At 41.9% G+C, this 22,318-nt stretch overlaps 2 protein-coding genes across 2 annotated transcripts in view; both read right to left on the reverse strand.

Moving 5' to 3' along the window:
• The window catches only part of LOC126071873 (zinc finger protein 699-like), a 73,970-nt gene extending 72,642 nt beyond the window's left edge, over positions 1-1,328 (reverse strand). The window contains exon 1 of the mRNA XM_049876271.1: positions 1,323-1,328. Within this exon, the coding sequence (XP_049732228.1) occupies positions 1,323-1,325 (3 nt within the window). The 5' untranslated portion in view covers positions 1,326-1,328. The remainder of the gene's footprint in view (positions 1-1,322) is intronic.
• LOC126071866 (zinc finger protein 345-like) overlaps positions 1-21,616 on the reverse strand; it is a 40,995-nt gene extending 19,379 nt beyond the window's left edge. The window contains 4 exon segments of the mRNA XM_049876238.1: positions 154-249; positions 1,323-1,551; positions 19,639-19,766; positions 21,385-21,616. The gene's annotated coding sequence lies outside the window, so the exon portion shown is untranslated.
• Positions 21,617-22,318: the final 702 nt, after the last annotated feature.

The following is a 22,318-nucleotide window of genomic DNA, read 5'->3' on the forward strand; positions in this document are numbered from 1 at the left end:
TCTGCTAGGCACTCCTTGGAAACTCTACGGGGCAGTTCTACTCTGTCGTACAGGGTTGCTATGAGTCAGAATCAACTCGATGGCACTGGCTTTGGTTTTGGTTTTTATATAGACTGAATAATTACAGTAAAAGGACACAACCCTCACACACACCTTTCTGGCCTTTAAACCATGCAGTATTCCCTTGTTCTGTTTGAACGACTGCCTCTTGATCCATGTAAGGGTTCTTCATGAGCACAATTCAGCATTCTGCAATTTAACACATTAGGGGTTCTGGCATGACTTGTTACATATGAGTCTTTTAAAACTTTCTGGAGATTGAAGTAACCTTTAGAGTAACTTTTACATCAGTTAAAATAAGGATCCCTCTGTGTTTGAGAAGTTACTATACACTAAATTGAAAAATCCTCAGTAGAAATACACCAAATGATCTAGAAGTTTTCTTCCAGTGGAAAACATAAACCCAGGAATGTAAATACGTGCATCTCACATGTTGAGCTTCTCTAGTCAAAGAAAACATTTTAAGTTTAGATTCTAACTGAAGACTATGGAAAACAGTAAAAAATTATCAGAATTAAATACCAGCGCTAGGCATAGATGGCAAGACAAAGGACCTAGACTGGGGATGCATACTTTCCACACATCTGAAAGACTCAAGGCAACAGCATTACCCACTGGCGGAAAAAAATGGATCTGGAGACCCCACACAAAATCTAGCTCTATTCACTGTCCCCACCATCATGCCTCTGGTGATGTCAGGATATCACCTACATCACCCAGGACCCATAAGCAGAGAGGACCATCACATACACACTCTCTCTGCCCTTTCCTAACCCGTAACATTCTGTGCACAGGGGAGCTGTAGTTTAAGAACTGCACAGAAAATGATACAGTGTCTGCGGGAAGTCAAGAAAACTGTTAAGAGCAAAGGACAAGGATGGCTCGGGAGGGCGGGGCTCCACCTCCACAGCCAGAACTGCTCCATAACCAGGCTCTGTTCAGGAGATTCTTTCATTTAACATGGAGCACCAAGGCCCAGAGTGGACGTTTAAAGTGCCATGGTGCAAGCTTTGAGAGGAACATAAGGAACGTGATCCCAGGTATCCAAATCTGAAAAGCTACATATATGCTGAGGAAGGGCTCAGTGACAATGGAGCAGGGCCTCAGGATGCCTCCTAGGGCTCAGTCCCTTGGCTGCCTCTGCCACCTTTTTTTCCTTACCGAGGAACAAAAATCCTGCAGCACAAAGCTGGTCCCCCAACAATTCTTATCAAGCCTCACCTACATACTGAGAGAATAACCCAGTTCTCTGTAGAACTCACCATTTCCTTCTCTAGCTTCCGAAGTCTGCAGGAATGTCGTCTCTAAGCCCAAGAAGAAGCCATTGCTGGAAGAGGGATGGGGATGAAAACAGCACTGGGCAGTTTGGAAGGAGATGAGCAATGTTTGGTCCACACACCAGTCGAAGCAGTTGAAATCCTTCCCTGTGATTTACGGACGTGCAAGATGGTCGCCCTAAGTCCCCAGTTCTCCCTGCACCACACCTGAGACCTGAAACAGAAGAAGGATGGGGAGGAAACACTGTTGAGGAAGCAGGGAGTGACAGGTTTCTGGCTTCCTCCCAGGCGCAGGGCAATGCTCCACCCTGAGGACATTTACACTGAAGGCAGAACAGGCCGCAGCCTCCAGAGCACACACCTGCGCTCTTCAGGCAGCTCCACGGGCCTCCGCTTTCTGCAACGAGATCACAGACGGTGGAACTTACTTCTCCCGGAGCAGGAGGAGCAGCCAGGCCTGGTCAGGCTGCAAAACGTGAACCTGATTTCCTCCAGGGAATCAGGGATCCAATGTTGAAGTTGTGGGTTCACCTATGTAAATCCGTCCCTTATAGATCAACACATACACCATTACATGGGGGAGTTGACAGGAAGAACGTATTTTTCAAATTTCATTTTTAATTGTGTAATCTGGCTCACATAAACAACCTTCCCAAAATATAGGGTTTTCTACATACTTAAATAAAACTAATGTTCTCAATCTTCGTTTAAATAACTTTCCCTTTCAAGCAATCTAACCTGACTCTCGGGTTAGGGCCTTTCATTACAGGTATCAGATGCCTCTGGTATTTCACCATTCACTTAAAACTTTCAGGCTAGACTGTAAGTCTACGGGCAGACACTGTATTTTGTTTTCTTGTTCCTTCTGGCCTGTGGCTCTGATCACTGAGGACGCACACAGATTATCACTGGTTGTATATATTCTTGAGCACCACCATCTAAGTGAATTTTCTCTGAAGACAGGCACGCTTTCTTTCTACACAGTCCAATATTTAGCCACTAGCCCCTTCTGGCTGGTTAGCACACAACACACGACTACTGCAATTAACAAACTGAACTTTTAAGCATAATGAACTTTAATTGAAATAGCAGCATCTGGCTAGCGGACATCACAGCTCGAGTGGACTCACGACAGCCCTAAGTGACCAGCACAGCACAAAGGGTGTGAAAGCTGCCACCAGGAAAAAGCAGAGCTTCACAGCCTTTTCTCTGCTGCAAGCTTGTTGCATATGGAAATGGAACGTATCCAAGCAAAGGCAACATTCAGCTCAATTCTTGTATTCATATGGTAAAGTTTAAGGTCAACCTAAATTGGATTTACCTCATTCTGAAACCCACAATGATATTTAAACACAAAAATGAGTGGGAGTGGAGGTGGAGCCAAGATGGCGGAATAGACAGACGCTTCCAGCAAGCCCCCTTTACAACAAAGACCCAAAAAAACAAGTGAAGCGAGTGTATGTATGACAAGCCAGAAGCCCTGAGCATCAAAGGCAAGCTTAGAAAACGAACTGAGGGGCAGGAGGAGGAACAGATGGTTCCGAAGGAGAGAGGAGTTACCAGACCTGAATCACGGGGAATCCTCAGGCCCCATTCCCAGAGCGGCGGCGGCGGGCTAGTACTAGTGATCGGCCCCAGAATCCTCAGGAAGAAGCAGCCAGCCACACAGCCCCCTCACGCCTCCGGAACCAGAGAAGAACGGCGCTTTTGGCAAAAGCTAAGTACTTGCGTATATTTTAATGCGCCTCCCCGCCCTGAAGCCAGCTTCAGTGGCTGAATTCCCTGTGCCTGAAATAGGCACTGTTGAGCGCCTAGAGCCATCCTCCCAGGCTTGGCGAAAGAAAAAATTTGAATTTGGGGGAAAAGATAATTTGCCAGCGTCTCCAATGGAGGAGCTCAGGACAGAAGCAGCTCCTGTCCAGGCATAAATGGTCTGTGGACTTTGAGCAGCTTACCCCTCTGCATGGACCCGTGTGGGCCTGTTTCGGGAGAATAGGCCCTTGTTGGCAGGCTCCAGCCATTTCAGCCGTGTGGTGGAGAGGTGGGTGTTTGATGTTTGACATTGCTTTGCCTATTAAACAGGGTCCTCACCTACCCACATCAGGGGCCTAAGGACTGGTACCTCCACTCAGGTCACCCAGCGACCTGTGACAGGGGCCCGAGGATAACCGGTACCTCCCAGTCCTTACAACCAAAACCACTGGGTGCCCATGGTCCGTCTGCAGAACCCACCCACCCACACGCTCTAGGGAGCAGGGATGCGCTTTCCTCACAGACACTCGGGGGCCGGTTTTCACACCCCTGCCTTGTTCCCCACTGCCGCAACCAGATACCGGCACCTACAACAATTGACCCTGACTCTCTAAGTCTGTGGTACAGACCCTCTACCACACACTTGATGATCAGCTATCTGGACACCTGAGCTGAATTCATACAAGAAAAGTGAATGGACTCCTAGACTGATATACCTGGTAACAGCCCTAGCCATCTGAGGACAGGACGTCAGAGCTCCAAAGGTGAAAATAATCAGGCTAGCTCACTCAAGCAACCCATATGGGCACATCAAAACAAGACAAAGCAAAAAGCAACGACACAGTAACCAAACATAAACTAATACAATAACTTACAGATGGCTCGGAGATAACATTCAATATCAAGTCACATAATGAAACAGACCATGATCACCTCAACAAGCTCTCAAAACAAAGAATCCAGGGATCTCCTAGATGAAAGTGCATTCCTGGAATTACCAGAGGCAGAATACAAAAGTTTAATATACAGAACCCTTCAAGACACCAGGAAGGAAACGAAGCAATACGCAGAACAAGCCAAGGAACACACAGATAAAACAACTGAAGAAATTAGAAAGATTATTCAGAAACATAAGGAAAAATGTAATAAGCTGAAAAAATCCATAGACAGACAGCAACCAGAAATTCAGAAGATTAACAATAAAATTACAGAATTAGATAACTCAATAGAAAGTCAGAGGAGCAGAACTGACCAAATAAAAGCCAGAATTTCTGAAATTGAAGATGAATCATTTGGCACTAACATATTTAAAGAAAAATAAGATAAAAGAATTAAAAAAAAAATGAAGAAACCTTAAGGATCATGTGGGACTCTATCAAGAGAAATAACCTACGAGTGACTGGACTACCAGAACAGGGAGGGATAACAGAAAATACAGAGAGAATTGTTAAAGATTTGTTGGCAGAAACTTCCCTGATATCATGAAAGATGACACGATATATATCCAAGGTGCTCATTGAACTCCACAAAAAGCAGATGTTAAAAGAAAGCCACCAAGACATATTATAATCAAACTTGACAAAACCAAAGATAAAGAGAGAATTTTAAGAGCAGCTAGGGATAAACGAAAAGTCACCTACAAAGGAGAGTCAATAAGAATAAGCTCGGACTACTCAGCAGAAACCATGCAGGCAAAAAGGCAATGGGGTGACTTATTTAAAAAATTGGAGAAAAAAATTGCCAGCCAAAGATCATATACCCAGCAATACTGTCTTACATATGAAGGTGATATTAGGACATTTCCATATAAAGAGAAGTTTTGGGAATTTGTAAAAAACCAAACCAAAACTACAAGAAATCCTAAAGGGAGTTCTTTGGTTAGAAAATCATTAACATCAGGTATCAACCCGAGACTAGAACACTGGGCAGAGCAATCAGAAGTTAACCCAGACAGGGAAATAAAAAAAAAAAACGAAGCAAGATTTAAAAAAAAAAAAAGCTCAAAACAGGGTACAGCGATGTTATTATATAAAAGACAACATTAAAACAATAAAGAGGGACTAAGAAATGCAATCATCGATCTTCCATATGGAAAAGAAGATATGGCGATACAAAGAAATAAAAGTTAGCTTTAAATTTAGAAAAATAGGGGTACATAATAAGGTAACCACAAAGGAGACAAACTATCCTACTCATCAAAATAAAATACAAGAAAAAAATAGAGACCCAGCAGAAACAAAATCAACAACAAACATGAGGAAAGGATAATATATAAAGATAATTCACTCAGCACATGAAAGTGGGAAAAAGCAACTGTCAACAACACACAAAAAAAGACATCAAAATGATAGCACTAAATTCATACCTATCCATAATTACCCTGAATGTAAATGAACTAAATGCACCAACAAAGACACAGAGTGGCAGAATGGATTTAAAAACACGATCTGTCTGTATGCTGCCTACAAGAGACACACCTGAGACTTAGAGACACAAACTAAAACTTGAAGAATGGAAAAAAATATATCCAGCAAACAACAATCAAGAAAGAGCAGGAGTGGCAATATTAATTTCTGACAAAATAAACTTTAAAATTAAATCCATCATAAAGGATATGGAAGGACACTATATAATGATTAACAGGCCAATATACCAAGAAGATATAACCATATTAAATATTTATGCACCCAACGACAGGGCTGCAAGATACATATAACAAACTCTATTAGCATTGAAAAGTGAGATAGGCAGCTCCACAATAATAGTAGGAGACTTCAAAGCACCACTTTCGGTAGAGGACAGGACATCCAGAAGGAAGCTCAATAAAGACACGGAAGATCTAAATGCCACAATCAACCAACTTGACCTCATAGACATATACAGAACACTCCACCCAACAGCAACCAGATACAATTTCTTTTCTAGTGCACATGGAACATTCTCTAGAATAGACCACATACTGGGTCATAAAGCAAGCCTTAGCAGAATCCAAAACACTGAAATATTACAAAGCATCTTCTCTGACCATAAGGCCATAAAAGTAGAAATCAATAACAGAAAAATCAGAGAAAAGAAATCAAACACTTGGAAACTGAACAATACCCTGCTCAAAAAAGACTGGATTATAGAAGACATTAAGGATGGAATAAAGAAATTCATAGAATGCAACAAGAATGAAAACACTTCCTATCAGTACCTTTGGGACACAGTGAAAGCAGCGCTCAGAGGCTAATTTATGTCAACAAATGCACACATCCAAGAAGAAAGAAGGGCCAAAATCAAAGAATTATCCCTATAGTTTGAACAAATAGAAAGAGAGCACCAAAAGAAACCCTCAGGCACCAGAAGAAAACAAATAATAAAAATTAGAGCAGAACTAAATGAAATAGAAAACAGAAAAACAATTGAAAGAATTAAGAAGACCAAGAGCTGGTTCTCTGAAAAAAATCAACAAAATTGATAAACCATTGGCCAAACTGACAAAAGAAAAACAGGAGAGGAAGCAAATAACCCAAATAAGAAATGAGACAGGTGATATTACAACGGACCCAACTGAAATTAAAAGAATCATATCAGATTACTATGAAAAATTGTACCCTAAGAAATTTGAAAACCTAGAAGAAATGGATGATTTCCTAGAAACACACTACCTACCTAAACTAACACAGAGGTAGAACAACTAAATAGACCCATAACAAAAGAAGAGATAGAAAAAGTAATTTAAAAAACTCTCCCTCCCAAAAAAACCCAGGCCCAGACAGCTTCACGGCAGAGTTCTACCAAACTTTCAGAGAAGAGTTAACACCACTACTACTAAAGGTATTTCAGAGCATAGAAAAGGACGGAATACTCCCAAACTCATTTTATGAAGCCAGAATATCTCAGATAAAACAGTCATCACCAAGCAAAATAAGTAACTTTGTCTATATTGCCGTGCCCACTACTCTCTCCTATCTATCTGATCCCTCCCCTCCCTGTCCCAGGCGGCTTCATTAGCACTGGAATTTCCTGGGCCAGGGAGTGAAATGCTCTGCGGGGCAGGGGGGGGGGGTTTATTTTTCCCTAATCCATTCTCCTGGCCTGAGAGAAGTAGCAATTAACAACCCAGAGGGGAAAAATCCTTCCCTGCCTTCCCTAAACTGGAATAAAAATACAGAACCGGCTCCAGCCAAGCATATGAGATCCACAGTCTTTGGCTTTCACCCCTACAGGGAACAAGGTGGCTATTATAATGCAAAGGCAATTCTGATAGAGATCTAACTGTAATTGTTTTAGCAGAGCAGTCGAAAGACAAATTTTCGAGGTCTGATACCTCTCTACCTATTAAACAGAGCCCTCACTGATGCACAGAAGGGAAGTGAGGGCTGAAGCTCCACTCAAACCACCTAGCCACCTGCTAAAGAGTTCTGAGGATAGTGACACCTACCTATCTTTAGAGGTATAAGCATTGGGTGCCTAAGGTACAGCTGCAGAGCCCACCCACCAAAGTGCTCTAGGAATAGAGACACACCTACCTCACTGGCACGTGGGAGAAGGCTGTCAGCATCCTGCCCTCCTTGGAGTGTGACCCCTGCCACTACTAGAATCTGATGCACACAACTATCACCACTACTCCTCTAAGTTAATAGGTGACAGTCTACACCACACACTTGGTGACCCAAAATCAGAACACCTAAGCTGATTCTATTCAACAATAGTAAATGGACTCTTAGGCTTAATATATATCTGGTAACAGCTCAAACCAGCTGGTAATAGGACATAAGTGATTCAAAGGCTACGACAATCAAGACAGCGCAATCCAGTATCCCACCTGGGTATACTGAAACAAAACAAGACAAGAAGGTAAGACTCAGTGAGCAAATAGAAAATAAATCATTACAGTATCTTATAGATGGCTCAGAGACCACAGTTGATATCAAATCACATAAAGAAGCAGACCATGATTGCTTCTACAACTCCCCAAATTAAAGAATCAAAATCTTTCCCAAACGAAGATACAATCCTGGAATTGCCAGATGCAGAATATAAAAAACTAATTTACAGAATGCTTCAAGACATCAGGGATGACCTCAGAAATGAAATAAGGCAATCTACAGAAAAAGCCAAGGAACACACTGATAAAGCAGTTGAAGAAATCAAAAAGATTATTCAAGAACATAGTGGAAAAATTAACAAGCTGCAAGAATCCATAGAGAGACCGCATTCGGAAATCCAAAAGATTAAGAGTAAAATTACAGAATTAGACAACTCAACAGGAAGTCAGAGGAGCAGAATCGAGCAATTGGAATGCAGAGTGGGGGAGGTGGAGGACAAGGCAACTGACACCAATGTAACTGAAGAAAAATCAGATAAAAGAATTAAAAAAAATGAAGGAACCCTAAGAATCACGTGGGACTCTATGAAGAAGAATAACTTGCATGTGACTGGAGTTCCAGAACAGGGAGGGATAACAGAAAATACAGAGAAAATAGTTGAAGATCTGTTGGCAGAAAACTTCCCTGACATCAAGAAAGACGAAAGGATATCCATCCAAGATGCTCATCGAACCCCATATAAGATTGATCCAAAAAGAAAATCACCAAGGCATATTATCATCAAACTTGCCAAAACCAAAAATAAAGAGAAAATTTTAAAACCAGGCAGAGATAAAAGAAAAGTCACCTATAAAGGAGAATCAATAAGCAGAAGTACAGACTACTCAGCAGAAACCACGCAGGCAAGAAGGCAACGGGATGACATATATCGAGCACGGAAGGAGAAATACTGCCAGCCAAGAATCATATATGCAGCAAAACTCTCTGTCAAATATGAAGGTAAAATGAAAACATTTACAGATAAACACAAGCTTAGAGAATTTGCAAAAACCAAACCAAAGCTACAAGAATTACTAAAGGAAATTCTTTGCTCAGAAAATCAATAATATCAGATACCAATACAAGGTCACAGAACAGAATATCCTGATATCAACTCAAACAGGGAAATCACAAAAACAAAACAAGATTAATTTAAAAAAGAAAAATACGCTCAAAACAGGGAACCATTGAAGTCATTTTGTAAAAGATTACAATAATCAAAAAAGAGGGACTAAATACAGGAGGCACAGGTCTTCCACATGGAGAGGAAAACATGGTGATATAGGACAATACAAGTTACGTTTTTACATAGAAAAATGGGGTAAATATTAAGGTAACCACAAAGAGGTCTAACAATTCCATACTTTAAAATAAAAACCAAGAAAAACATAACAACTCAGCAAAAATAAATTCAACTACTATGAAAATGAGGAACACACAATTTACAAAGAAAAACATCTCAGCACAAAAAAGTAAGTGGAAAAATGAAATTGTCAACAACACACACAAAAAGGCATCAAAATGACAGCACTAAACTCATACTTATTTATAATTACACTGAAAGTAAATGGACTAAATGCACCAATAAAGAGACAGAGCGTCTCAGACTGGATTAAAAAAAACACGATCCGTCTATATTCTGCCTAAAAGAGACACACCTTAGACTTAGACACACAAACAAACTAAAACTCAAAGGATGGAAAAAATATATATCAAGCAAACAACAATCAAGAAAGAGCAGGAGTGGCAATATTCATTTCTGACAGAATAGACTTTAAAGTTAAATCCACCACAAAGGATAAAGAAGGACACTACATAATGATTAAAGGGACAATTTACCAGAAAGATATAACCATATTACATATTTATGCACCCAATGACAGGGCCACAAGACATATAAAACAAACTTTAACAGAATTGAAAAGTGAGATGGACACCTCCATAATTATAGTAGGAGACTTCAACACACCACTTTCGGAGTAGGACAGGACATCCAGTAAGAAGCTCAATAGAGACATGGAAGATCTAATTGCTACAATCAACCAACTTGTCCTCAAAGACTTATACAGAACACCCCACCGAACAGCTGCAAACTATGCTTTTTTTTCTAGTGCACATGGAACATTTTCTAGAATAGGTCACATATTAGGTCATAAAACAAACCTCTGCAGAATTCAAAACACTGAAATATTACAAAGCACCTTCTCAGACCATAAGGCCATAAAAGTAGAAATTAATAACAGAAAAACCAGGGAAAAGAAATCAAATACTTGGAAACTGAACAATGCCCTGCTCAAAAAAGACTGGGTTATAGAAGACATTAAGGAGTGAAAAAAGAAATTCATAGAATGCAACGAGAATGAAAACACTTCCTATCAAAACCTCTGGGACACAGCAAAAGCAGTGCTCAGAGGTCAATTTATATCGATAAATGCACACATACATAAAGAATAAAGAGCCAAAATCAGAGAACTGTCCCTACAACCTGAACAAATAGAAAGCAAGCAACAAAAGAATCCGTCAGGCATCAGAAAGCAACAAATAATAAAAAATAGAGCATTATTAAATGAATTAGAGAACAGAAAAACAATTAAAAGAATTAACAAAGTCAAAAGCTGGTTCTTGGAAAAAATTAACAAAATTGATAAACCATTAGCCAGACTGACTAAAGAAATACAGAAAAGGAAACAAATAACCCGAAGAAGATATGAGATGGGCCATATCACAACAGACCCAGCTGAAATTAAAAGAATCATATCAGATTACTACAAAAAGCTGTACTATTAACAAATTTGAAAACCTAGAAGAAATGGATGAATTCCTAGAAACACACTACCACCTACCTAAACTAACACAATCAGAAGTAGAACAACTAAATAGACCATAACAAAAAAAAGAGATTGAAAAGGTAATCAAAAAACTCCCAACAAAAAAAGCCCTGGCCTGGACGGCTTCACTGCAGAGTTCTACCAAACGTTCAGAGAAGACTTAACACCACTACTACTAAAAGTATTTCAAAGCATAGAAAAGGATGGAATACTACCTAACTCATTCTATGAAGCCAGCATATCCCTGATACCAAAACCAGGCAAAGACACTGCAAAAAAAGAAAATTACGGCCCTATATCCCTCAGGAACGTAGATGCAAAAATCCTCAACAAAATTCTAACCAATAGAATTCAACAACATATCAAAAAAAATAATCCACCATAACCAAGTGGGATTTATATCAGGTATGCCAAGTTGGTTCAATATTAGAAAAACAATTAATGTAATCCACCATATAAATAAAACAAAAGACAAAAACCACATGATTTTATCAATTGATGCAGAAAACGCATTTGACAAATCCAACACCCACTCATGATAAAAATTCTCAGCAAAATAGAAATAGAAGGAAAATTCCTCAACATAATAAAGGGCATTTATACAAAGCCAACAGCCAACATCATCCTAAATGGAGAGAACCTGAAAGTATTTCCCTTGAGAACGGGAACCAGACAAGGATGTCTTTTATCACCGCTCTTATTCAACATTGTGCTGGAGGTCCTAGCCAGAGCAATTAGGCTAGATAAAGAAATAAAGGGCATCCGGATTGGTAAGGAAGGAGTAAAATTATCTGCAGATGACGTGATCTTATACACAGAAAACCCTAAGGAATCCTCCAGAAAACTACTGAAACTAATAGAAGAGTTCGGCAGAGTTTCAGGTTACAAGATAAACATATAAAAATCACTTGAATTCCTCTACATCAACAAAAAGAACATCGAAGAAGAAATCACCAAATCAATACCATTCACAGTAGCCCCCAAGAAGATAAAATACTTAGGAATAAATCTTACCAAAGATGTAAAAGACCTATACAAAGAAAACTACAGAGTCCTACTGCAAGAAACTAAAAGAGACCTACATAAGTGGGAAAACATACCTTGCTCATGGGTAGGAAGACTTAACATGGTAAATATGTCTATTCTACCAAAAGCCATCTATACATACAATGCACTTCCAATCCAAATTCCAATGTCATTTTTTAATGTGATGGAGAAACAAATCATATGGAAGGGAAAGAAGCCTCGGATAAGTAAAGCATTACTGAAAAAGAAGAAAGTGGGAGGCCTCACTCTACCTGATCTCAGAACCTATTATACAACTACAGTAGTCAAAACAGCCTGGTTCTGGTACAATAACAGGCACATAGACCAATGGAACAGAATTGAGAACCCAGTTATAAACCAATCCACGTATGAGCAGCTGATATTTGACAAAGGCCCAGTGTCAGTTAATTGGGGAAAAGATAGTCTTTTTAACAAATGGTGCTGGCATAACTGGATATCCATTTGCAAAAAGAAGAAACAGGACCCATACCTCACACCCTGCAGAAAAACTAACTCCAAATGGATCAAAGACCTAAACATAAACACTAAAACGATAAAGATCATGGAACAAAAATAGGGACAACGTTAGGAGCCCTAATACAAGGCATAAACAGAATACAAAACATTACTAAAAATGACGAAGAGAAACCAGATAACTGGGAGCTCCTAAAAATCAAACACCTATGCTCATCTAAAGACTTCACCAAAAGAGTAAAAAGACCACCTACAGACTGGGAAAAAATTTTCAGCTATAACATCTCCGACCAGCGCCTGATCTCTAAAATCTACATGATTCTGTTAAAACTCAACCACAAAAAGACAATCAACCCAATTAAAAATTGGGCAAAGGATATGAACACACACTTCACTAAAGAAGATATTCAGGTAGCTAACAGATACGTGAGGAAATGCTCTCGATCATTAGCCATTAGAGAAATGCAAATTAAAACTACGATGAAATTCCATCTCACTCCAACAAGGCTGGCATTAATCCAAAAAACACAAAATAATAAACGTTGGAGAGGCTGTGGAGAGACTGGAACTCCTATACACTGCTGGTGGGAACGTAAAATGGTACAACCACTTTGGAAATTGATCTGGCATTTCCTTAAAAAGTTAGAAATAGAACTACCATACGACCCAGAAATCCCACTCCTTGGAATATACCCTACAGAAATAAGAGCCTTTGCACGAACAGATATATACACACCCACGTTTACAACAGCAAAAAGCTGGAAGCAACCAACGAGCCCATCAACGGATGAATGGATAAATAAATTACGGTATATTCACACAATGGAATACTACTCATTGATAAAGGACAGTGAGGAATCTGTGAAACATTTCATAACATGGAGGAACCTGGAAGGCATTATGCTGAGTGAAATTAGTCAGTTGTAAAAAGACAAATATTGTATAAGACCACTATTATAAGATCTTGAGAAATAGTTCAAACTGAGAAGAACACATTCTTCTGTGGTTATGAGAGTACGGAGTGAGGGAGACAAGTTTTCACTAATTAGATCATAGGTAAGAACTATTTTACGTGAAGGGAAAGACAACACACAATACAGAAGAGGTCGGCACAACTGAACTAAACCAAAAGCAAAGAAGTTTCTTGAATAAACTGAATGCTTTGAAGGCCAGCATAGCAGGGGCAGGGGTTTGGGAACCATGGTGTCAGGGGACATCTAAGTCAACTGGGATAATAAAATCTATTAAGAAAACACACTGCATCCCACTTTGAAGAGTGGCATCCGGGTTCTTAAATGCTAGCAAGTGGCCATCTAAGATGTATCAATTGGTCTCAACCCACCTGGAGCAAAGGAGAATGAAGAACACCAAAGACACAAGGTAATTACAAGCCCAAGAGACAGAAAGGGCCACATAAACCAGACACTACGTCAGCCTGAAATGAGAAGAACTAGATGGTGCCCGGCTATAACCGATGACTGCCCTGACAGGGAACACAACAGGGAACCCCTGAGGGAGCAGGAGAGCACTAGGAATGCAGACCTCAAATTCTCGTAAAAAGACCAGACTTAATGGTCTGACTGAGACTAGTAGGACCCTGGAGGTCATGGTCCCCAGACCCTCTGTTAGTCCAAGAGAGGAACCATTCCCAAAGCGAACTCTTCAGTCAGGGATTGGACTGGACTATGGGATAGAAAATGATACTGTTGAAGAGTGAGTTTCTTGGATCAAGTAGACACATGAGACTATGCAGGCAGCTCCTGTCTGGAGAGGAGATGAGAGGACAGAGCGGGGTCAGAAGCTGGCCAAATGGACATGAAAATAGAGAACAGAGGGAAGGAGAGTGCTCTCATTAGAGAGAGAGCAACTAGGAGTATATAGCAAGGTGTATATAAATTTTTGCATGAGAGACTGGTTTGATTTGTAAACTTTCACTTAAAACACAATAAAAATTAAAAGATAAAAATAAAAAATCAACCACTTTTACTCATCAAGAGACTTCACCGAAAGAATAAAAAGACAACCTACAGACTGGGAAAAAATATCCGGCTATGACAAATCCGATCAGGGTCTAATCTCTAAAGTCTGCAATATACTGCAAAACCTCAACAACAAAATGACAAATAACCCAGTTAAAATATGGGCAAAGGACATGAACAGGCATTCAGCAAGGGAGACATTCGGGCAGCTAACACATACATGAGGAAACGTTCAGGATCATTAGCCATTAGAGAAATGCAAATCAAAACTACGAGATACTATCTCACCCCAACAAGGCTAGCATTAATCCAACAAACACAAAATAATAGATGTCGGAGAGGTTGTGGAGAGACTGGAACACTTATACACTGCTGGTGGGAATGTAAAATGGTACAACCACTTTGGAAATCGATTTGGCAGTTTCTTAAAAAGCTACGAATAGAAGTACCATATGATTCAGCAATCCCACTCCTTGGAATATATCCTGAAGAAATAAAAGCCATCACACAAATAGATACATGCACACCCGTGTTCACTGCAGCACTCTTCACAAGAGCAAAAAGATGGAAACAACCTAGATGCCCACTGATGGACAAATGGATAAACAAATTATGATATATTCACACAGTGGAATACTATTCAACAATAAAGAATGACAATGAATCCGAGAAACATCTCATAACATGGATCAATCTGGAAGGCATTATGCTGAGTGAAATGAGTCGGTCCCGGAGGACAAATATTGCATGGGACCACTATTAAGAACTCAAGAAAAGGCTTAAAAACAAAAGAAAACATTCTTTGATGGTTATGAGAGTGGGAAGGGATAGAGAGGGGTATTCACTAATCGGATAATAGACAAGAATTATCTTCGAAGGGAAAGATAACACACAGTACAGGGGAAGTCAGCACAACTGGTCTAAACCAAAAGCTAAGTTTCCTGAATAAAACCCAACACTTCGACGGACAGACTAGCAGAGGTAGGGGTCTGGGGACTGTGGTTTCAGGTGACATCTAGGTCAATTGGCATAACAAAGTTTATTAAGAAAATGTTCTGCATCCCACTTTCATGACTGGCATCCAGGGTCTTAAAAGCTAGCAAGCAGTCATCTGAAAAGTATCCATTGGTCCCAACCCACCTGGAGCAAAGGAGAATAAAGAACACCAAAGACACAAGGAAAATATTAGCCCTAGAGACAGGAAGGACCACATACACCAGAGATTCCATGAGCTTGAGACCAGAAGAACTAGGTGCTACGCAGCTACCACCAGTGACTGCCCTGAACACAACAGAGAGTCCCTGATGGAGTGGGAGAAAAGTGGGATGCAGAACTCAGGTTCCAGTAAAAAGACCAGACTTCATGGTCTGACTGGAGAGACCCAGGAAGACATGGCCCCCGGACTCTCTGTTACCCCAAAATTAAAACCATTCCCAAAGCCAACACTTCAGTCCAGATTAAACTGGACTATGGGTTTCTGGGTTTTTTGGGATAAGACATAAAGCAATAACTCGTTAAATGTCTGTTTCTTAGCTCAAGTGGATACATTAGACTAAACGGGCAGCTCCTGTCTGGAGGCGAGATGAGAAGGCAGAAAGGGACAGGAGTTGGTTGCAGGGACACCGGAAGTCCAGGACGGAAAGGAGAATCTGCCGTCACATTACAGGGAGAGCAATGAGGGTCACATTTTTGTATAAGAAACTAACTTGAACTGTAAACTTTCACTTAAAGAAAATTAAAAAATAAATTAGTTTCTTGGCCTAAATAAGTGAAAGGAGGGGAATTTACATACTATGGGGATATAGGGAGGAAAGTGGGTGCTTCAAAGATTTAATGCCAACCTTGAGTTATACTAAACACCAAATCCAAACCCACTGCTGTCAAGTCAGTAACAACTCACAGTGACCGTGTAGGGCCAAGTGGAACTACGTCGTAGTATCTCCACGGCTGAATCTTCACGGAAGGAAACTGCCGCATCTTTCTCCCACAGAGTGCTGTTGTTGTTAGATGCTGTCGAATCAGTTCTGACTTAAAGTGGCCCTAAGTACCACAGAATGAAACACTCCCCGGTCCAGAGCCATGCTCACAATTCTTGTTATGCTTGAGCCCATGGCTGTAGCCATTGTATCAATCCATCTCATTGAGGGTCTTCCTCTTTTTCACTGACCCTGTACTTTAGCAAGCATAATGTCTTTCTCCAGGGACTGATGCCTCCTGGTAATATGTCCAAAAGTATGTAAGATATAGTCTCGCCATCCTTGCTTCTAAGGCGCATTCTAGCTGTACTCCTTTCAAGATGAATTTGTTCCTTCTTTTGGCAGTCCATGGTATATTCAATATTCTTCGCCAACACCACAATTCAAAGGCATCAATTCTTCTTCCTTATTCATTGTCCCACTTTCACATGGATATGATGTGATTGAAAATACCATGGCTTGGGTCAGGTGCACCTTAGTTGTCAAGGTGACATCTTTCCTTTACAATGCTACAGAGAGGTCTTTTGCAGATTTGCCCAATACAATGCGTCTTTTGATTTCTTGACTGCTGCTTCTATGGGTGTTGATTGTGGATCCAAGTAAAATGAAAACCTTGACAACCTCAATCTTTTCTCCGTTTATCATGATGTTGCTCATTGGTCCGGTTGTGAGGATTTTTGTTTTCTTTATGTTGAGGTGTAATCCAGTGGTCTCTGATCTTCATCAGTAAGTGCTTCAAGTCCCCTTCACTTTCAGCAAGCGAGGTTATGTCACCTGCGTAATACACGTTGTTAACCAGTCTTCCTCCAATCCTGATGCCCCGTTCTTTTTCATATAGTCCAGCTTCTGTATTTACTCAGCATACAGATTGAACAGATATGGTGAAAGGACACAACCCTGATACACACCTTTCCTGACTTTAAAACAAGCAGCATCCCCTTGTTCTGTTCTAGCAACTGCCTCTTGATCTATGTACAGGTTCCTCACGAGCATAATTAAGTGTTCTGGAATTCACATTCTTTGCAATGTTATCCATAATTTGTTATGATCCACACAGTTGAATGCCTTAGGAATAGACTTATTAGCAGTCAATAGATCATTGGTAAACATCTTCCTAGTATTCTCTGCTTTTAGCAAGAATCTATCTGACACTAGCAATGACATCCCTCATTTCATGTCCTCTTCTGAATCCAGCCTGAATTGCTGGCAGTTCCCTGTCAATATACTACTGCAGACGCGTTTGAATGATCATCAGCAAAATTTTCCTTGCATGTGATATTAATGATGCTGTTCAATAATTTGCGCGTTCAGTTGGGTCGACTTTCTTGGGAATAGGCATAAATAAGGATCTTTTGCAGTTTGTTGGCCAGGTATCAGTCTTCCAAATTTCCTGGCCTAGATGAGTGCGCACCTCCAGCGCCGCATCCATTTGTTGATACATCTCATTTGGTATTCCGTCAATTCCTGGAGCCTTGTTTTTCGTCAACGCCCTCAGTGCAGCTTGGACTTATTCCTTCAGTACCATCGGTTCCTGATCATATGCTACCTATCAAAATGGCTGAATGTTGACTAATTCTTTTTGGTATAGAGACTCTGTGTATTCCTTCCATCTTCTTTTGACACTTCCCGCATCATTAAATATTCTTCCTATAGAATCCTTTACTATGGCAACCTGAGGTTTGAATTTTTTCTTCAGTTCTTTCAGCTTGGGAAATGCTGAGCATATTCTTCCCTTTTGGATTTCTATCTCCAGCTCTTTGCACATGTCATTACAATACTTAGTCTTTCAAGCCAACCTGTGAAATCTTCTGTTCAGCTTTTTTACTTCATCATTTCTTCCTTTTGCTTTAGCTACTCAACGTTCAAAAGCAAGTTTCAGAGTCTCCTCTGACGTCCATTTTGGTCTTTTCTTTCTTTCCTGTTTTTTAATGATCTCTTGGTTTCTTCATGTATGATAGCCTTGACACATTCCACAACTCGTCTGGTCTTTGGTCATTAGTATTCAATGCGTCAAATTTACTCTTAAGATGGTCTCTGAACTCACACAGGATATACTCAGGGTAATACTTTGGCTCTCGTCAACTTCTTCTAATTTTCTTCAGTTTCAGCTTGAACTTGCAGATGAGCAATTGATGGTTTGTTCCAGTCAGCCCCTAACCTTGTTCTGGCTGATGATACCAAGCTTTTCCATCATCTCTTTCCACAGATGTAGTCAATTCAATTCCTGTGTGTTCCATCTGATGAGGTTCATGTGTATAGTCGCCATTTATGTTGATGAAAAAAGGTATTTGCAATGAAGAAGTCATTGGTCTTGCAAAATTCTATCATGCGATCTCTGGCTTCGTTTCTATCACCAAGGCCATATTTCCTAACTACTGATCCTTCTTATTCGTTTCCAACTTTTGCATTCGAAACACCATAGAGTGCTGCTGGGTTCAGACTACTGACCTTTACCGTTAGCAGCCAAGAGCTTAACCACTGCACACCAGGGCTCATTTTGTATGAACTTACAGAAATAAAGTCATATTTGAGGAATTACACTGTATAAAGAATGAACTTTTTAAAGTAATTGTATCTGAATTACCTTGTTATTAACATCAAGAGGAAAAAAAAAAAGGACTGCCTCCACAACAACAAAAAAAATCACATGAATTACAATTCTAAGGAGTTAAAAAAAAAAAAAAAAAGACCTTACACTAATGCCATTGGGAAATCTCAGTGATTTCCCAGACACTTAAACGTAGACACTTTAAATTTGTTGCACAGGGTTTTCAATGCTGTGACCTGTGAAAAGCAGACTGCCAGGCTCATCTTCCAAGGCACATCTGGGTGGGTTCAAATTGCCAACTTTTCAGCTAGTAACATGAACCTTTTCCACCACCCAGGGACTCCCTACCTGACTCTTTTACTTGGTAAAAGAGTTATCAAAAAAGATGAGGTACTTTTTGCAACACTACACTATGGCTGACCCTCTAAGATCTTCTGCAGTATTTTCATTACTGTTATTACATGTGTCTCCAATTTTGCCCTCACTCCTAATATTCGTTGCTTTTCTGACATTAAGGACATGCATGGGCTTTGCTCCAAGAAGTCGTCAACCTTTTAAGAAGTGTGGTTCTTCGGTAGCAAACCCTGTGGCTCGGTCACCAGCATCCAGTCCAGCACAGGTGACACACACTGGCTGTGCCATCTTTACAAATCCCGCATCGTCTCTACTAAGCTTGCTCAGCAACATCACATTTTACGTCAGACCAACCAGGATTGGCTGTATTGTTTCTCACCCAATCATGATGAAAATTTCTGCCTTATAGCCAAAGAAATTCTTTGAAACATGCTTCTTACTAAATATTTTCCTCTGAAATTGGGATAAATAAGGTCCTAAATGTACTTACTAATTCCAATTCACGTTTGTGTATTTTTCATCTGCCTTAAACACCTAAAGCCATTAAAGGAGGGGGGATATACTCCTCGCCATAATCTTCATTGTTGTACGATCAGCAATACTCCACCGAAGTCCTGCCTGAGAAAGCACAGAAAACAAAGAGGAGCCATGTTAGGCAGGAAAACTGTGGTCACGGCTACGCCCCTTGGTGTAAGAAGAGACCTGAATTTCAGTTCAGACGCTGCCACTTACTAGATATTTCTCCATTGGCAAGCTATTTAATTCAACCCAGATTATTACTTTAGTAAAATGCTGCAAATACTCCCTACCTCACAGTGCTGTTTTGAGAGTAAAATGAGGTGCAATGTATAAAGTACTTATCACAGTGCCCAGCGCTTCTGAAACAGCTCAGTAAATGGTAAATACACATACAGGACAAGGGTGATGGAGGCCTGATGAGGAGCTCGACGTGACTGCAGTACCCGTGTGTGTGTGTCTGTGTGTGTGCACTTGTGTGTGTGCGTGTGCATCTGTCTGTGTATCTCCGTATGTGTGTCTCTGTGTCTGTGTTGTCTGTGTGTCTGTGTCTGTCTGTCTGTGGGCATGTGTGTGTGGATCTGTGTGTCTGTGTGTCTATAGGCATGTGTGTGTCTGTGACTGTGGGCGTGTGTCTGTGTCTGTGTCTGCCTGTGTGTGTGTCTGTCTGTCTGTGTCTCCATCTGTGTCTGTGTGTGTCTGTCTGTCTGTGGGCATGCAAGGCTGTGTCTCTGTGTGTCTGTCTGTGGGCGTGTGTGTCTGTGTGTCTGTGCCTATGTGTCTGTGTGCCTGTGGGCATGTGTGTCTCTGTGCCTCTGTGGGCGCACGTGTCTGTGGCCGTGCATGTCTGTCTGTCCGTCTCTGTGTGTTTGTGGGCGTGTCTGTCTGTGCCTGCGTGTCTGTCCTTCTGTGGCCGCACGTGTCTGTGCCTCTGTCTGCCTGCCTGTGGGCCTGTCTGTGTCTCTCTGTGGCTGTGTCTCTGTCTCTCTGTCCGTCTGCGGCCGCATGTGTCTGTGTGTCTCTGTGTGTCTGTCCGTCTGTGTCTCTCTGTGTCTCTGTCTGTCCGTCCGTCTGCGGCCGCGTGTGTCTGTCTCTGTCTGTGTCTGTCTGTCCATCTGTGTCTCTCTGTGTGTCTCTGTCTGTCTGTCCGTCTGTGGCCGTGCGTGTCTGTGTCTGTCTGTGGGCGTGTCTGTCTGTGTGTCTCTGTCCGTCTGTGTCTGTCTGTCCCTCTGTGTCTCTCTGTGTGTCTCTGTCCGTCCGTCTGTGGCCGCGCGTGTCTGTCTCTCTGTCTGTCTGTCCATCTGTGTCTCTCTGTGTGTCTCTGTCTGTCTGTCCGTCTGTGGCTGTGCGTGTCTGTCTGTGTGTCTCTGTCCGTCTGTGTCTGTCTGTCTGTCTGTCCGTCTGTGTCTCTCTGTGTCTCTGTCTGTCCGTCGGTCTGCGGCCGCGCGTGTCTGTCTCTGTCTGTGTCTGTCTGTCCATCTGTGTCTCTCTGTGTCTCTGTCCGTCTGTGGCCGGGCGTGTCTGTGTCTGTCTGTCCGCCTGCGGCCGCGCGTCTGGGCGCCGGCCCAGGAGGCCGAGGAGCCCGGCGGAGGCCGCACGGTCACGACGAGAACAGAGAAGCCCGCGGAGCGCGGGGAGCGGAGCATCTAGACTCAGGCCGACGAGCCCCGCTCCTCACAGCCCCCCGGGGACGCCGCCGCCGCTGCTCCGAGAAGCTCACCTGCGCGCGGCGACGATGCCCACGCTCTCACCTGGGAAGGCGGCGAGAGACGCCGGTCCCCACCGCCTCGGCCTCCGGAAAGCAGCGGCGCCCGCGGGCCCGGGGTCGCGCAGGAAGCGGCGGAGACGGAGAGACCGGGGTGGCGAGGGGAGCGGGAGCCGCGCCCTCAGAGCCGGGACGGGGGCCCGCGGGCCGCCCGCTAGGGGAGCCGGCGGACCGGAAACAGAACGGCACTGACTTCTAGCCGGAGCGGGGGGCGACGGACCGCGGCTGCCCATTCGTGGACACGCTATTCCGCTTCCGGTTGCGGGGGCGCTTGGTGCCTCAGGGAAGGGGCTCCGTGCGCGAACCTAGAGGGCGGTAACTCCTGATTGTGGATTTCTGTGGCTCCCCCTTGTGTTTTATTCCAATGGATGGGTATACCACAATTTTCCTTACTCTGTTGTTAAAGTTTGTATTATAACCCAAAATATGGTCTATCTTGCTGAATATTTAATGAGCACTTAGAAATAACGTGTCTTACGCTGTTGTTGAGTACAGTCTTCAATTAAAGTCAGTTACATCAAGATAGCTGATGATATTTATCTTAGTTGTCTAGTGCTGCTGTAACAAATACAATTGGGTGACTTTAACAAACAGAAATTTATTTTCTCACAGTTTAGGAGGATAGAAGTCCAAATTCAGGGTGCCAGCTCTAGGAGAAGGCTCTCTCTGTTGGCTCTGGAAGAAGGTCCTTGTCTCTTCTGAGCTTCTGTTCCTGGGACATATTCATGTGACTTGACATGTGTCTGCCCCCATCTCTGCTTCTCTTGCTTGCGTAATCTCTTCCATATCTTAAAAGAGATTGACTCAAGGTACAGCCTACACTAATCCTGCCTCGTTTAACATAACAAAGACAACACATTCCCAAATGGGATTATAACCACAGACATCG

The sequence above is a fragment of the Elephas maximus genome, chromosome 3, assembly GCF_024166365.1.
Source record: "Elephas maximus indicus isolate mEleMax1 chromosome 3, mEleMax1 primary haplotype, whole genome shotgun sequence".
In the NCBI taxonomy this organism is placed as follows: domain Eukaryota; kingdom Metazoa; phylum Chordata; class Mammalia; order Proboscidea; family Elephantidae; genus Elephas; species Elephas maximus.